Source organism: Caretta caretta, chromosome 21, assembly GCF_965140235.1.
Source record: "Caretta caretta isolate rCarCar2 chromosome 21, rCarCar1.hap1, whole genome shotgun sequence".
Taxonomy (NCBI): Eukaryota; Metazoa; Chordata; order Testudines; family Cheloniidae; genus Caretta; species Caretta caretta.
Window position 1 is genome coordinate 8,220,207 of NC_134226.1, and position 17,784 is coordinate 8,237,990.

At 48.5% G+C, this 17,784-nt stretch overlaps 2 protein-coding genes across 24 annotated transcripts in view; both read left to right on the forward strand.

Moving 5' to 3' along the window:
- PLEKHA6 (pleckstrin homology domain containing A6) overlaps positions 1-6,544 on the forward strand; it is a 139,081-nt gene extending 132,537 nt beyond the window's left edge. For all 15 annotated transcript variants that reach the window (XM_048826299.2, XM_075122054.1, XM_075122055.1 and 12 more), the window contains one exon: positions 1,085-6,544. In XM_048826299.2, coding sequence (XP_048682256.2) covers positions 1,085-1,137 — 53 coding nt within the window. In that variant the 3' untranslated portion in view covers positions 1,138-6,544. The remainder of the gene's footprint in view (positions 1-1,084) is intronic.
- A 2,424-nt stretch (positions 6,545-8,968) lies between these two features.
- LOC125624938 (renin) overlaps positions 8,969-17,784 on the forward strand; it is a 40,896-nt gene continuing 32,080 nt past the window's right edge. The window contains exons 1-5 of one of the 9 annotated variants that reach the window (XM_075121919.1): positions 8,969-9,240; positions 11,215-11,255; positions 11,473-11,564; positions 12,971-13,149; positions 13,639-13,702. In XM_075121919.1, coding sequence (XP_074978020.1) covers positions 13,096-13,149; positions 13,639-13,702 — 118 coding nt within the window. In that variant the 5' untranslated portion in view covers positions 8,969-9,240; positions 11,215-11,255; positions 11,473-11,564; positions 12,971-13,095. The other 8 variants (XM_075121924.1, XM_075121918.1, XM_075121917.1 and 5 more) reach the window with 8 other exon arrangements.

Below are 17,784 nucleotides of genomic sequence, written 5' to 3' on the forward strand. Positions count from 1 at the left end.
CATTCCTTATAGCCTACTTTGGCCATGCATTGAATGGAATAAGCTGATGTTGTGGGCCAAATTCTCGCCTCACTTAGATCCACTGTAAATTAGAAGTGACCCCAGCTGAAATCCAAGGGTGCAAATTAGAGGAGAAAACAGGCAAGAAAAACGACACATCCTGCACCGAGAGAGACTGGTTCCGTTCACTGCATAGACAAAGCCATGTAAATAACCGACATTGGGAATGATGGCCATAAACCAAGGAGACAGGATGAGCATGAGCTCCAGAAACCCTTTGCCTCTAGGTAGCAGGTTCAAATCCAGGCCAGGTCAGTAGTGAGTCACTGGAAGCTGTTACAATCTGGTGGCTGTGTGTTGGCCTGCATGAGATGAGATTGGTGGCTCTCAGTGCAGGTTCTAGTGGACACACAGCACCAAGCTGGCACTGCCTTGTCAGCAGCCTCAGCAGAGATGCTAGGGACTAAATGGCCATGGAAACTGAATTCTCCTCCCATCCCTGGGGGACAGCCCTCCGGGGCTGGGCCGAGGCCCATCAGCAGGGCAGTGCAGGCGGAAAGGCTGCTTGTGCTGGACCTGCTCTGCGGATGAATAGTGGAGCCTGTTTTCCATGGCTGTTGGCCCAGCTCCTGTCACCAGCACTAGAGTGCCTCCAAAATGTCCCTAATTCTTTTTGGTGAAAGTGGCCAGTTACCGAACAACGGCCTTTTCTGCCCTGGGATTTTAGCCATTGGTGAAGCAGCAGCACTGCACACCCCTGGCATAGATACAATTCACCCCAGCACAGTGTGGTTTGCAGGGGTGCAGAGCCCCCTGGTTTGCACGGGTGGAGATTGGGGCATCCCTCTGTTTACCCTGGCTTTGCACTTGTGCAGCATTTGAGGTGACTGTATCTGGGTTGAATCCTCAGTACAGACCAGGCCTAACAAGGGTCATTTATTTTTTTCAAGAGTGGACAAAAATCCCATTCGCTCCCGAGCGTTCCTGCCCTGGGGCGTGATGCAGGTGCAGTTCTGCCACGCTTCCCGGCGGGTGGAGGGCTCGGCTTTCTGACTCCTTCTCCCCTCTCCTCTCTTCCCTCCAGCACAAGCCCTGGCTGCTGTGAACGCCGTGAAGTTCCACGGAGCCACGTTTTAACACACAAACATGTGCGTCCCGACTCGACAACCAAATCTTTCCCCGCTCATCGCTTTTGGTTCTCCCCGAACCCCTGCCGCTAACCAACGGTGAGATCGTCCAGGACGAAGATGGTGTGCGTCGGCACCTGTCGCCAAGAGAACACGGGAGCCTTATCCTTGCACTGGTCCCCCCAACTGGCCGTGTACCATCCTGGGAGGAAGTGCCATGGGTGGGCTGCCTGCTGGAGCACAGAGCGGCAGAGAGGCGCTGGTAAATCACTGCTCCTGCAATGATGGATGTTTTGTGTGAGATGTATTGCAGTCTGGGAGATGGGCCCACTCCACAGCCGGCGTGAACTTCAGGGCAGGGCATCTGACAGCTACCCACCAGTCTGTTCCATGGCCGGAATATCTCATGGAGGGGATGGCGTCGCACTGGAGGCTGGGGGGTTTTCCCTTTGCTTCCTGCACTGAAATATTTGTCTCCCAAAGTTCGTGTCCTGAAGGGGCTTTTGCATGGGGACCGAGCCGTCGCTGCAGTTGGAGCTTGCTCTTGCCCTCCACTGACGTGAGCACCCCATTTCCATTCTCTGTGCACCTTCCACCTCCCCAGGCCTTGGCCTGGAACGGCTACTAGCATCTTTAATCTCTGGAGCTAGCCACTTGTGCCCAGCCACATTTCTCCACTCACACGCATGAGCATCCACGGAGGGAAGGAGTGGGCATCTGGGATGGACAGATGGAAACAGGAGCCAAGGAGGGAAAAGGCTCCTGGGCAGAAAATGGGAGAGGTGATGGGATCTGCAAAATTAGGATATAGCTATATCTGTGAAATACTAGTGTTTCCCCTCCCAGGGCGAAGGGTGGTGTGGAACAGCAGGTCTGTGCAATGTATGCGGACATGTAGTAAGGGAATTAGCTGAACGATACAGGGGGACGGGGCTAGGAGAGCCCAAGTGGCTGGTGTTGGTGACCAGGCGAAGTCTTGATGCTTTCTGAGGCCAGGAGGGATCTGTTTGCACATAGAGACAATGAGGAGAAAGGGGGACAGGCTTCAGGATATTTTTTTTTCTTGGACCAGAGCAGGTTCTGGATGGTAGCAACAGGTGCCCTTCCTCAGAGTTTTGTTTTACCCAGTGCAATGCTCATTTCTTGCATTTTTATGGGGATGGGAGTGGGGTGAAATCGAGGGCTGCTGCCCACATACTTAATACTAGATTGGGCAAAATACTGGAGAAATGGCTGAAGGAACAGCACTGTCTCGCTGTCTGTGGCATTTCTAGGGCATCTTATCACCTTGGATCTGAGTGCCCCATCTAACCCTTGGTATCTAATTCTGAATGGCCTAGAGTGGACCTAGACGGGCTTTCCCTGCAGTGGTTTTGGCAGGTACTATGTCGATGCTGTCACTGTCTCTTGCCTCCATCTGGAAAGCACTGCCTTGCCCCCAAAATGGAGGGGACACCAGAGCTGTGAGGCCCAAGGGAATAGGAGCATAGCTGGGAGGGGACCTAATCCCTTCTGTTTTCAGGCTAGAAGCCAACTTCTTATGGATGGGACAAGGGAGAAGCTTCCCCATGGACAGGTGATTACATAATCGCTCACTGCTGGGTTGTTGCACCTTTCTCTGAAGCAGCTGCTACTGGAGACATGGGATCTTGCACTGGATGGCCCCCTGGTCTGGCAATCCCTGCATAGAGAATAATCCTGCTCTGGGCTTAGGGAAAGGGGCGAGATACCCATCTCTAACTTCTATGGCTCCCTGCTATATTTGCATCTGGAACGGCACGCAGGCAACTGACACTCCTAACTCACTGCGCTGAGACAAGCATGCCCCAGAAGTTCTTTTCTCCTGAAGAACAGCGAGCTAGAATAGTTCCTCTGACTTTTTGGAGTGACTGAGATCAGGTGTGCATGGTGCTGAGTCACTGCTGCATGGTCTCTCTTCCACGTTCTCCGTTCCTGCAGTACCTTATGAGATGAGCCTGCTCTTCCAGATGTGGCTTCATAGTTTTCTGAATACATTGAGAGAATCATCATCGCAGGGGGACGTATCGGGGGTGATGGAAGAGACATAGTTCAGAGAAGCATCCAAGAGATTGTCGGTTCTTCTGAAGCTTGTCAGAACTACCTGAACCATCGGGGTCTGCAGAATCTAGCATTATTTCAGCACTGCTGCTTCCCAACGGGAAGTGAGAAGGTCCATCTAGACCTCAGCTCAGTTCAAGCAATGGTTTGGAGGAAGGAGGTTTCTTATATCTGTCCAAGTTGGTTTCCTTGTCCCTTCTCAAAATTAGGGCTGCATGCAGATGCAAATATATTTTCCACCACGGAGTGGATTTGCAAATACTCAGCTCGCATTTAGGCATCTAAACACGGGCAAGATTTTTTAAAAAGTGCCCACACCCAGCAGCTCCCGCTGTGATATTGATGGGCAGATTTTCAAAACAGCACTGAAAATCTGGCCACTTATTTTGGTGCTTAAGTGGGAGATGAATTCTTTTGAAATTTCAGTTTTTTGATAGAATGGAATTTTAAAATTCCCAGATCAGAAATTGAAGCCTACGCTCAAAAACAAGACCAATCTGGGTTCAATATGGGCTTGCTTTTGCACTCCAAAATCTACTTTTTCAAGCGCAAAGCTGTGAAATGTTGCTGGCTGTATGCAAAATGATCTGGTGTAAGGAAACTGACCTGAAATAGAAAAGCCCCAAGTGTCAAGCTGTCCCAGTGTTGCTGTGAATATTATCTGAGCTCCTCTGACAAGAGCCCCTCTTCCTATGGACTTTCCAATACAGTTAGATGCCCTGTTCTAACATCGGTCAGTATTGGACTTCTGCACCTGATTCTGCTCTTACCTACACTGGTGCAAGTCAGGATTAACTCAAACGAAGACAAACTGAATTCAGAGCAGAGCGTAGGAGTGGACAATCAAGCTCTGTACCTTATACTAGAGACTGGGGCTTTGTCAATTCACTACATGGATGAAGAACTGTCTTGTCCCAGCACTTGAAACTCCAGGGGATAGTTCTGAAAAAGGCAATGTGATGTAGATGCACAATCAAGCTCAATCTATTGCTTAGCTTTCTTTCTCCATTGGCCTGATCCTGATTGGTGCTGAGAACCCACATCTCCAGATGAAATCTAGAGAAGGTGCAGATGCTCAGCATCTAACAAGATTTCTACTTCTTCCCAGCCATGCCACCAGTTGAGTGAAATGGGAGCTGGCTGCCTGCCTGCTGTAGCCTGTGAATCAATTTTTCTTTCTAGTTTGGCAATACACATAAAATCCAAGGAAACAGATCCTCTCTGCCCAATGGGATCTATCTAGCATCTCCCTAGATTATCTGTCTATCTATTTTTAATTTTGGCAATACACAAAACGTCCCAGGAGACAGAACTTTCCCCAGAATCAGATCTATGAATCAATCTTTCTTTCTTTTTCTTTTTCTTTTTCTTTTTTCTTTTAGCAATACATAGAACATCCCTGGGGATAAAACAGTCCTGCTCCCATAATGGAATCCCAAACAGCCCCTGTTAGCTCATGAAGCTGGCCCTTTATTTTGCTATACATGCCTTAATATATGTTTTATGGAAATTATACATTTATATAATATATATATATATATTTGTTTTTCTCTCCTTTTCCGGGTGGTACTGTTTTATGCTAACTTTCTCTCTCTTTCTGCTGGGCTGTTGGCATCAGCCCCGCTGGAAAGTTACAAATGGAGATTCTTTGCCAGTTCATCAGAAAAAAAAAAGACCTATTTAAATATACATATATATATTTTCTGCTTTTATTAAAAGCAAATTTATTTAAAATAAAATATAAAAACTGTAAGTTTTGAGAAATGATGCATTTATTTCCCTGTTACTGAATAGGTAGTGCTCTGTATACGGCCAGGTCCTCAGCTGGTGTAAACTGGCATAGTTCTGAAGTCATTAGAGCGAGGCTGATTTGCAGATGCTGAAAAGCTGGTCCACGAGGCACAGTATGTAAAGACATATAGGACTGTACCCTCTTGGGGATTGCAGAGGATGTCTTGCTGGTACACAGCTGTCAATCATGGATCCTTGTGACTGTATGTGGAATTTTTAATCTTGAGTTTCAATGTTACATTTTTACCTCCCTTTTGTTTTTGTGAATGGTTTCTCTGTGATGGTGTGACTAGTGCAGAGGGCTATCGGTAGCCTAGCTGCTAACCTCACCAACACACCCGAAATGTATACCCAAGGGCATAGGCCCCCGGGGAGGATGGTCTCTGCATGGTGGATGTGTCCCCAGACGTAAAATGGGGTGGCTGAACTGAGAAAAATGCAGCCAAGGTAGGAGAACCCCCAGGACCAAACTGGGGTGCAGGAGCTGAGCAGAGGCAGGAGAGAGGTGGATGGTCAGGAGGATTGTTTCTAGCGGCCCAATTGAAAACCCACCAACATCAATGGAAAGACTCTCACTGACATTAGTGGCCTTTGCGTCATGGATGGAACCAAGAGACAACCTGGAGTTCCCACCAGTGTGTCAGCCCCCAAACGGGCTCCCCCTTGACTCTCCAGTCAGTCCAGTCTCCCATCATGAAGAGGGCTCTCCTGCATCTCAGCTCCAACAACATGGTTCCTAGGGGAGGGTATTGTACATTTAAGGGAAGGGGTGGGGGAGCAAGGCAACCCCACTGGTAAGCATCCTTGAAAGGTATAGGGATTCCCACGAAGGACACAGGGAGCTCCTAGAAGAACCTTCCTGGCATTAAGGCATGACCTAGCAGATGTAGAGGGGACAGCGAGGAAACCTCCCCACTAAGCGAATAACAACGTAGTGTCTGTGACCAATCCCTGCTACTGTCACTTTAAGAGTTTCCTAAGTTACAAGTTGTGAGTTCTTGGTGGCATGGCTGAGGATCACAATATTGCAGTATTGTGGAACTGTTTTTAATTATTTTAATTTTTAATTTTATTTTGGTTATTTTTTCATAACACCTTCATATACCAGCGACTCTTGTTAAAAAAACAAAACAAAACAAAAAAAACCTGTTTGCATCAAAAAAAGATCTATTTATGCACATTATTTTGGGGGCGTGGGGTGGGAGGAGTGGCAAAAAATTGATTTTTGCTAGTGTTAGGCAAATAAAACTATCCAAGAAACAATGTGATGTTGGTGTCTTTCTTTCTGTATAAAAGTGACCTTAGATGACAACTACTATAACATTAGATCGAAGAGACCATGGTCAAATGGCTGTCACATTTCAGCAGCTTGAATTCTTCACACCAATCTTCCCAGTAATTAAATCAGTGGTAGTTTGCTTTGTAATTTTCCCAACAGCATTTGTTTTAGATGTAGCTACTAAAAGATCCAATCTCACACAAGGAAAAAAAATGCATTTGTACTTTGCAAGTTTGTATAAAATAAAAATTGCTGGTTTGTAAATAGATCATTTGTTGAGCTTGTCCTTCTTGCGACTATAGCTAGGGGACGGACATGCTTGGATATATTTAGGGGAACGATTTTCAGAGGTGCTGCAGCTTCCGTTGATGTTGACTTGAGTTGTGGGTCCTTTATTATCATTGGAACAGATCATAATATCTGTTGTAAGACCTTGTTTGAGTTGAGTATAGCTTTGCCAAACTAACCATTCAGGCTGAAATTTTGCATAATGACTGTCTACCCCAAGCTGATTATTGTTTTAAAGTTTCAGCTTAAAGAGTTTGGCCATTTCAAGGAATGAGGCTAGGGGGGAATACATTGCTTTGCCAATGTTTTAAAAACAAAATTCTAGCACCACCATACTTTGAATGAAGGACTTGAAATTTGGGGTGCAGGTCGCCATGGAGCAGGGGATGTGTCTTTTACCATCCATGTGAAATTTCACCCAAATTTGCCCAAGTTATGAGCCTCTGAAAATCTCAGTTCACACATGCTCAGTGGAGATAGAGATATGTTGGAGTTTGGCAGGTAAATTCTCCAAAGACTCCAAAGAGGGGCCCTATGGGAAAAATAGTATATGACCATGTAATTGAAGACTATATCCCACTTCTACACCAGCTCAGCTGCACTGCCCTCTGGGATGGTTATCCTAGAGTTCCACGTACACAGCTCCGTAGCAATGCCTTCTGGGTGATTTTGATGGACCTTGTGGGAATCCAGATGGCCACCCGAGGGAACTATGAGAGGAGAGGCCAAACTCCCACTATCCTTTGTGGAAACTCCAGAGCAAATCCCACAAGTCCCTTGGCTCCAGCATCATTTCCAAAGAGGGAAACTCAAGCAGGGGACTTCCAACTCTGCTGCCCATGAGAGGCAATTAATAATGAAAAGGTGAGTATGCAATCCATGGCTTAATGGGGATTCTTGAAGGGTAAGAGCTAACTACAGGTTCAGTGGGGAGCAAATCCATACTCATCAGGATGCTCTGAGGGTACAACCCAACTCCAGAAAGCAGTAGGGTGGGATGGGACTGCTCAATGTAAGTACATGGGGCAGAAATAGACCTATAGAGGGACAATTGTGAATAGCAAACGCGTCTGAGCATTTCCCAACCTCCTTGCGAATGTTTCACAGACAGAAAAAGAGACCAATTGCTGATGAATAATTAAATTCTCACAAACGATCCCTCCTGCATGTGATGGCTGGAGCCCATGTCTGGTGAATCAGGTGTACAGCACGCCAGAGCATGCTCCCTGCATCAGACAGATGGCAACAGATGTGCCTGGCTGTGTACTTAGCCTCGTACAATAAAGATTCTCCACTTGCTATTCAAACGGGGACTTGCATATGGAATGAGCGCGCTCTGTTCTGGAGCAAGGCTGTGCAGTAGAATAGAGAATCCTGCCACAGCTGAGTCACGGGGTAAGGTTTAACCCAGCGGGATGTGTGCATGAGGTAGACATTGCTGCTCCTTGGATCAATTGGTAGCAGATTTGGGGTCTGGCAATGGGGCAGTTTTCTGGTGGAAAAGAAATTAGCCACATGCTAATTAGAATTAGAGGCAGCAAAGCTTATGTGGCTCAGAAGCACAAGCCCGGTCCCGGAGAAGCGCCAGCTCTCTGGGGCGGAGGCTGTCTTTTTGTTCTGTCTGTACAGTGCCTAGCACACAGAATCATAGAATATTAAGGTTGGAAGAGACCTCAGGAGGTCATCGAGTCCAATCCCTTGCTCAAAGCAGGACCACAGTTAGAGCTCCTGGGCACTAAAAACAATACAAAGCAGGGGAGACTCAGGCCTTGCAAATTCTCTTCTTTCGTCCTCATTTACAATGGTGTAGGTCAGATTTGAATCAGGCCCTTGCTAGGCAAGAATGGGCCATTAATAGAGGTCTCTGGGAAGTAGGAACAACAGAGGGGGGCAATACAGAACTCTGCTCTCCCAGGTAACAGTGGTGGCAGAATCCCCTGGGGTACTTTATGCAGAAGACGCTCCAGGTAAGTGACCACAGGCCTGTGCTGGTTTCAGAGCGGGGACCTAACGGTGATGAGCGCCACATTTACAGCTGGGTCTTTTAAGGTGATTGCCACTGCTGGGGAGTTAATGATTTGCAGCATGATGAGGTAGGGATTAAAGACCTTTCCAAGGGTCACAGGTTGGGAGCTCGTGGAAGCTGTGGGTCCGCCCCCCTCCCCACCACACCCCTCTCCACACACACCTTGTTTCACTCCAGGCTTATGCCAGGAAAGATGGTGTCTCTCACGGAGTTTCAGAGTGAGTAAAGGAGGCAGCCTCAGGGGGGTTGGTTGTTAACTCATCAGTGATACTCGGTGAACCTGGAGAACAGCCTGGCTCAGAGGCTGAGGCTTATCTGCTCCGTCCAGTGTGCGATGCTGCCATGGCCGGAGCTCAGAGCCAAGTCTGGGCTGGAGCTGGAGGTTGCTCTGTCAGCACCGGTCACAGCAGATCAGGGAGTGTCAGAGGCAAACTGAACTACTGTCCTGCCCCTGCCCCAAAGACCCTGAGTCTGGTACTGTCCCTGCAAACCTTGATGGCTGTTTGTCAACACCACAGAAACACCATTCCACAGAAGAGGGAAACATGGATTTCGTGGTTCTGCAGAACCCCTAACTCACCACAACTGGCAGCGTCTGCTCAGATGAGGTCTGGGTCTACAATGCCAAGGCCGGGGGGTGTAGATCAAGGGTGAGCTGGCAGTTCTTGAGGTTTGGAGTGGGGGAGCCCAGGACTGGCATAGCAGTGGGCTGTGGGTCAGGATGGAGAGGCGCTGGCAGAGCTAGTGGGGGAGAGCTCAGGACTGGAATAGCAGAGGGGGGCTGTGGGTCAGGACTATGGGGCATTGGCACAGGTGGGGGTGTTTGGGGGGAGCTCAGGACTGGAATAGCAGAGGGGGGCTGTGGGTCAGGACTATGGGGCATTGGCACAGGTGGGGGTGTTTGGGGGGAGCTCAGGACTGGAATAGCAGGGGGGGCTGTGGGTCAGGACTATGGGGCATTGGCACAGGTGGGGGTGTTTGGGGGGAGCTCAGGACTGGAATAGCAAAGGGGGGCTGTGGGTCAGGACTATGGGGCATTGGCACAGGTGGGTGTGTTTGGGGGGAGCTCAGGCCTGGAATAGCAGGGGGGGCTGTGGGTCAGGACTATGGGGCATTGGCACAGGTGGGGGTGTTTGGGGGGAGCTCAGGCCTGGAATAGCAGAGGGGGGCTGTGGGTCAGGACTATGGGGCATTGGCACAGGTGGGGGTGTTTGGGGGGAGCTCAGGCCTGGAATAGCAGAGGGGGGGGCTGTGGGTCAGGACTATGGAGCATTGGCACAGGTGGGGGTGTTTGGGGGGAGCTCAGGCCTGGAATAGTGGGGGGGGGGCTGTGGGTCAGGACTATGGGGCATTGGCACAGGTGGGGGTGTTTGGGGAGAGCTCAGGCCTGGAATAGCAGAGGGAGGGGGCTGTGGGTCAGGACTATGGGGCATTGGCACAGCTGGGGGTGTTTGGGGGGAGCTCAGGACTGGAATAGCAGAGGGGGGCTGTGGGTCAGGACTATGGGGCATTGGCACAGGTGGGAGTGTTTGGGGGGAGCTCAGGACTGGAATAGCAGGGGGGGGCTGTGGGTCAGGACTAAGGGGCATTGGCACAGGTGGGGGTGTTTGGGGGGAGCTCAGGACTGGAATAGCAGAGAGGGGCTGTGGGTCAGGACTATGGGGCATTAGCACAGGTGGGGGTGTTTGGGGGGAGCTCAGGCCTGGAATAGCAGGGGGGGCTGTGGGTCAGGACTATGGGGCATTGGCACAGGTGGGGGTGTTTGGGGGGAGCTCAGGCCTGGAATAGCAGAGGGGGGCTGTGGGTCAGGACTATGGGGCATTGGCACAGGTGGGGGTGTTTGGGGGGAGCTCAGGCCTGGAATAGCAGAGGGGGGGGCTGTGGGTCAGGACTATGGGGCATTGGCACAGGTGGGGGTGTTTGGGGGGAGCTCAGGCCTGGAATAGTGGGGGGGCTGTGGGTCAGGACTATGGGGCATTGGCACAGGTGGGGGTGTTTGGGGGGAGCTCAGGCCTGGAATAGTGTGGGGGGGCTGTGGGTCAGGACTATGGGGCATTGGCACAGGTGGGGGTGTTTGGGGAGAGCTCAGGCCTGGAATAGCAGAGGGAGGGGGCTGTGGGTCAGGACTATGGGGCATTGGCACAGCTGGGGGGTGTGTGGGGAGTTCAGGACTGGAATTGCAGAGGGGGGTTATGGGTGAGAGCCATTGGCAGAGCTGGGTGTGTTGGAGGTTTGCTGAACCTGACCTTCTCTCAGCACTGTTAGTGAGCGCCAAATCTCCCTGCAGAAGACAATAAGTGAGTAACTCATGCCCTGACACACACAAGGTTTGCTGGTGCCTCCTGGGTTTTCAGATCAGCTTCTCATTGCTCTAAACCCCCACGACATCCCAACCTTAGCTACTGTTTGGCTGATAAATAAGTTGGAGAGCCCTGGGCCTGACCCAAAGCCCACTCAAGGCAATGGGAAGACTTAGTGAGTCCAGAGCTTTGGATCAGCTCCATTTTGAAGAGGGTGGGGATTAGGAGGTGACCCCTGCCATATGGAAACCACTTCACATCTTTTCAGGAAATCATTTTCCTAGTTCCAGCTGGTTTAACATCAGACTGTCTCCTTCTCCCTAGATACATGTGGGGAGAGAGGCGCTCCGAGTCCAGGGTGATGGGTGAGCTCTCAAAAACCTACAATAGATAGAAATTGTCTTGACGTGTTTCTAAATATTTGACGCAACCCACAAATTAAACTTCCTTGCTGAGGTGGTGATGCAAAGAGGAACCACAGGGGAGGATTTGGTGACCTAAGCTGGCACCATCCAACACTTCCTTCGTAGTAACTACATCTGGCTGCTGTGCTCCTAATTGCTGACCCTCCATCTGTTGCAGAGATTGGTGTCGGTCTTGTGGGCTTTGGCCTATTTTTCATCTTTTTTGGGGTGCTCTTGTACTTTGACTCAGTACTGCTGGCCTTTGGAAACGTGAGTACCTCAAAACCTTGACCCCCTTCCTTGCCACTCCTGAGGGCAAAATATAGCACTAGGACAGGGGCCCAGACACCACAAACCCTCTGCAAACAGTCACGGCTCCCATGGTGAAGCATGCTAGCCCTTTGGCCCTGTACAGCTTCCTATTATGAGAGGAACAGGGCTAGTCTCTGTTCAAATCCCACTCAGGTTTGTGTGACATAAACTTGCTGGGTTTCAGTCCAGCTGTACTGGTGTCCCCATCCTTACACTCACCACAACTGGTGCTAACTGATCCCCTTGTAGGCAACCTTGAAAGAGAAGCCAAGAATCTAATCACATGGAGACTAAACTATTATCTCCCTATGGGGGATGCTCCTTCCCAATCAGGGTTGAGACACATGGTGTGGGGGACTCTCGTATGGTGCAGCCCATACCTGTGGGCGGTAAACCGAGCAGTTCAGTCTCCAGGGAAGTCAGCCCAGCACCTCTCCTCCCAGGCACTAAAGTCCTTCTAAAAGTTGTCTTGAATTTACAAATAAAAAGAACTAAGGGCTTGTCTACACGTGGAAGTTCATTCAGATTCAGGTAGGGTGTAAATTTAAAGTGGATTATCTATTCCTGATTAACTCCATGGATGGATGCTTTTATTCCAAAGCAGTTTAATCCATTTCCAGAGTGGATTAAACTAATTTGAAATAAGGCACTCTTACTCTGGGATAAGAGCATCAGTGCATGGCATGAATTAGGAAGAGTTAATGAGGAATAGCTATTCTGGAATAACTCTCCACATAGACGAGCCCTGTAACATGAACACGGTTTCATTCTCATGATATATCAGAGATGTTTCCTTCTAACACTGAGGGGATCAGCTGGCATCAGAATTCTACCGCAGTCAGTGCGATCCTAGTGGGGCTGTACTGGTGAAACTGTAACAACTACAGTGGGGTAATGATACTGACCTCCTTTGATATCTACTAATGCAAAGTGCTGTGTAAGACCTAGGTATTATTATAACTGAGAGCAGAATTTAGCCCTTCATTCTCTTATCTACTGCATTTCTGTTGTGTGGGACTTAGGCCAGAAATGCAAGCCTGTTGCGTTACTGCTTTATTACAGCGGCTTTCTCCTGGAGCTGCTATGGTGGAACTAAGCCTTCTGTGGCTTATATGCATTGTCCTTTGTAAGGGTTACATGGATTGCAAAAGCAGGCAAGTAGGCTGCTGCGTTAACTTGATGGATGGTGCCTGGGTGATGGGAGAGGGGGATGCCCATGTCAGCTGATGGGATAGACAAGGGTTCTCTTTGATGCACACAGGAAAGAGGAGCTAAAGTCGACGCCCGACTGGGAATGAAAGAAGGGAATGTGTAGACCTTCTGTCCTCTAACAAGTCCTGTGCAACTCCATTTCCTCCGCTTAGCTCCTGTTCCTTTCTGGCTTGGCCATCATCATCGGACTGAGAAGGACTTTCAGCTTCTTCTTCCAGAAGGAAAAGCTAAAGGGCACCAGCTTCTTCCTGGGAGGCATTCTCATTGTGCTCCTGAGATGGCCTCTTCTGGGTATGTTGCTGGAGACCTATGGCTTCATCACCCTCTTCAGGTGACTTGTTCTCTAAATGCCTTTAGTTTTGGCCTTTGCCAATACCCTTGCTAGGGTAACTGGCAAAACTCCATAGGTGTGGAGCATTGTGGGTGCAAGAGGCTATCAAGGAAACCCCATTCTCATTCCCCTAAGGAATTCCTTAGCAAGCATCCAAAGCTCCCCAGAAAGCCACACAAATGTCACAGGATCAACTCCCTTGTTGTTTGCAAGGCTCTGATTTCAAACACTGTGAGCCAAAAGAAATTCTACCAGGCCCCATATCCGTACCAAATGCACATGGCCGCTTGTGTGCTGGCAACAACAGGGAAAACCTGGCAAGCAGCTGGATGGGACAATATTTCCCAGCTAGTGAAAGCTCACAGGAACTTTTTAGACCTGGGTTTACTTTACCCAGTTATAGATCATGGGGAAAATCCTTCCCCGACCCTAAATCAGCCTTCCTCGGCTTCCACCAAGTGATTAACAATGATCTTTGTTTTGCTCCAGGAATTTTTTCCCAGTCATCTTTGGATTTCTGGGAGCTTTGGGAAATATTCCACTGCTGAGCAAGGTAAGCAGGGCTTTGGGGTTGGATTTCGTGCAGAGTCGGGGGCTTTGGTTTTGCAAGGTACTGGCAGAAGATCCCAGTAAGGATACTGGACCAAATTCTGAACTGGTGTAAATCGACAGATCTTTATTGACATTTCCAAAGCTTCACAGATTTACACCTCCTGAGAATTTGGCCCATTCTCCTCTCACACTGGCTTCACATCTCGTTTGATGTGATTTCAAATGAGTCACTCCCGATTTACAGGTGAAAGGGGGAGGAAAATCTGGTCAAAAAAGGCAGTTTCATTTCTGCCCTCAGTTACACTTGAATTGTTTGAATGTCTGTGTCTCGCAGACATAATTTAACACAGACCAAGTGCAAGTTTTTAAGAGTTGGGATTTTAAAAAGTCTTCAGATTTGATGTTCCTTCTCATCCGATGTTAATTCTTCCAGAACGTCTCTTTTTCTCCTGCTATTCTGCTGCCGACTTCGTTAGCTGATCTTCCGTCTTCTGTAATGATGCTTCCTAAGTAACAGTAATTTCTCACGTGTTGTACAGCTGTGTCACTCGCTGGAATCTTGCGTGTTTTCCCAGGATCCTTGCATATCACCATAGTTTTTGCCTTGTCCACATTCAACTCTAGACTCTCATTGATATTAGAATTGGTCAAAAAATTGTGAAAAATATTTGACAATTTTTGTTGAAATGTCACCAACAGGAACAGTTTTGACCAGCACTAATTCATAGGCAACAATGTGTATCTGTTTGCCAGAGGTCTGGACTGTATCTTCTGTGTAGAAAAAAGTCTTAAACTGTGAATACAGAGTTGCTGAGGAGACGGATTGTACTCAATAGCAAATAGCATCAGGACTTCAACTGGTCATTCCTTGTTACAATGCCAACCAACTTTGATAGCTGCTTTCAACTACCTGAGAGGTGGTTCCAAAGAGGATGGTTCTAGACTATTCTCAGTGGTAGAAGATGACAGGACAAGGAGTAATGGTCTCAAGTTGCAGTGGGGGAGGTTTAGGTTGGATATTAGGAAAAACTTTTTCACTAGGAGGGTGGTGAAATACTGGAATGCGTTACCTAGGGAGGTGGTTGAATCTCCTTCCTTAGAAGTTTTTAAGATCAGGCGTGACAAAGCCCTGGCTGGGATGATTTAATTGGGGATTGGTCCTGCTTTGAGCAGGGGGTTGGACTAGATGACCTCCTGAGGTCCCTTCCAACCCTGATATTCTATGATTCTATGTCCTGGGGCAAGTCTGGGAGAGACTGACACTGTCCTGGACAAATATTATTGAATTAAGTTTAATACCTTTGTGGTCCATTTCTTCAAAATGCAGTTGTGCCTGGATTATTGTGGGATTGTACGTAATTTCTCTAGAAGCCTGACCAATTAAATCTCTGAAAGTATTAGAAACTTCAAAGGGCTTTGGAGGACAATCTCTCTGATGTGGCTATCCTGGAAAGTATTTGAGAGGAAGGAAATGCAAATTCTCCCCTAGGAAACCAGCTTTTTGAAGCTATGTCCTGGGGAGCAAGACTCTTTCCCCCCCCCCCCACCCCTTTCTAGTGGTTACTTGCTCCTGGAAACTTGAGATCAAAGACCCTTAAACTGTATAATAGATGGACTAAACTTTACCTGAATGTGCGAGTTCTGAATTGAGGCTGAATTGAACTTGTGACCACAGAGGAGCCCCTCTTTATGGGGTTTTGAAGGACAAATTAGCCACCAGAGCCCGTTGGAGTGATCTCTGGGAAGCTTATTAGCATGTATGTTGGTTCCTTTTTGTTTTTAATAAATTTTCTCTGTCATGCTTTCACCTTAAGGATAAATCAGCTTGCATCACAAGCTGTATGGTAGCTTACCTGTGGGCAGATACACTGTTCTAGTGTCTGAAGAGGAAGCAAGGAGTTCTGCTTAAGCAGTCTGTCTTTTCCTGGGAATAGCACAGTGAAGGCAGGGAACCGCTCAGCCTGGGAATACCTCAGTCAGAAGGGAGAGACGCGGGGCTCCACCCAAGAAAGGCAACAAGCTGGGAAGCCGGAAGCCTGCCCGTGGGTGCCCTTGCTGAATCTCTAAGGGAAATACAGGCACAGTTGTGCTGCAAAGCAAGAGTCACTGTTATGTTCAGCCCATTGTACAGCACGCTGGAGTTTATTACTGCTGCTAATGAATTGTCATTGTTGCAGCTGTTCCAGAAACTAGGAGACGCCAGCTCCTTGGTGTGACCTGGAAGAGTTTCCAACAGCTAGTGGAGATAAGGTCACCTGCTATAGACACCCGGATCCCTGGGCAGCTGGCTGTCATTGCACAGACACTAATCTGCAGTCTCTCCAAGCCAAGAGCCACCTGGACTGGACATGCTCTTTTATTGTGTGACGGAAGAAGCTTGGAGCCAATAGATCCTGCTACCAATTGACCCCAAAATCCAAATTGCTCTCAGTCAGACAGATCTGGCGGAGATTCTCACCTTCCCATGAGCTACGCTGGAATGACTGAATTTCCCAAGCCAGATGGTTGTGCAAGTTGTTGATTTACTCTTTTGTCAGGTCCTCATGAGAGTGAAATTGTATGTAGATTAAAAAGCACATCTGAGATAACATTGCACCCTTGTCCCATTAGAAGGACATGCTGCTGTTAACACATTGCTCAGAGTGTTAATATGTCCCCATTCTGATGGCTGCTCCATACAGGGTAGGAGCCTACTACAGTTTGGAGGGAGAGGACTTATTCCTTTAGCTCACGTCCGCTAGATCAAAACCAGTTCAGGTATGTCTACACATGCTGCAGTCACACCTCCTGGCCGCAGTGTAGACATACCCTGTATGTGTAGCTCTCAGGAATCACTCTGGACAAAATACCTTATTAAAAGCTCTTCTTGTTCTTTTTAATGGGGGAGTTTTATTGTTGTGTTTTTTCCTGGAGACGGTCAGGAAGAGGTGGGAAACAGGCTTTCCCAGCCCTTGAAGGGCTCTGACAGAAACAAAAATGAAACAGGGAACTTGGAAAGAAGCTGCCAGATTCCAGTGGGTGTTTAAGCACAAAGCTAAAAACAAGGGTCATGTCTGATGCCTCCGGGGTGAGATGGGAAGCGATGCAGAGTGTCTAGAGAACATTGAGTCCTGCAAGGCCAATGAGCACCTCAGACCCTGTCTCATTCCTATAAATGGGAAAGATCTGGTACAAGAGACACATTCTGATGCTATGGTTTTAATCCTGGTTTTGTAATATTTTAAAAATCACTACGCAGCAGGTGCTCAAATTGCTGAGTACGATAATGTTCCTCTCTGGTCTCTGAGTCTTAGCTGTGAAACAGTGAGCTGCATTCTCTGGCCTTACATTGTGCCTTTTGTAAAAGCTCAAGGCGTCTTTCCGAACCAGAGTTTGCTCCCATCGAAGTCAGTGGCAAAAGTTCCTCATCACATTAAACTGTACAGGATCAGGCTCTTAAAGGGCATTGTGGCATTCAGTACGAAATAAGGTGAAGTCTCATTCCCTGGGCCAACCCACTGATGGCGCCAGCTCCTTGAGGCCGGATTCTGCACCCCACTGCAGCATGTTGGGGAATTCTCCCAGTGCAGGAGTGACATAGCTTAGGGGCGCGGCAAAAGCCGCGGGGGAATGATCAGAGAGCTCTGTGCTCCATCTCTTCTGGGCTGCAGAACAGCCATCAGGCAGCCATGCAAGGAGGCCTTAAAGACCGAGGGCTGCTCTAACTTACTGCAGAGGTCACCTGCATGTCTCTGGAGCAGCCTAGGATCTGGGAGGTACCACGGAGTTATAAAGCTACCCTGGAGCTCCCCCTGCCTGGACTGCTCTTCCCACGGGGCACAGCACAGAATCTGCCCCTTAGCATGCAGCCGCTCTGAGAGAGGGCAGGGGAAGTTATGAAAACTCCTGTTAAGCCCCATTAACATTTCATGACCCGATCCAGGGAGAGTAAATTACCCTTTTCGTGTGCAATGACCATGAGAAACCAAATGAGATTTGGGGCCATTAATTAATAAAGAGCTGCAGAGGGGTGAGCAGGTGGTTGCGGGGGAGAGAACACAGCCGTAGACCGATGATTACTTCCGATAATTATCTCTCATTTTT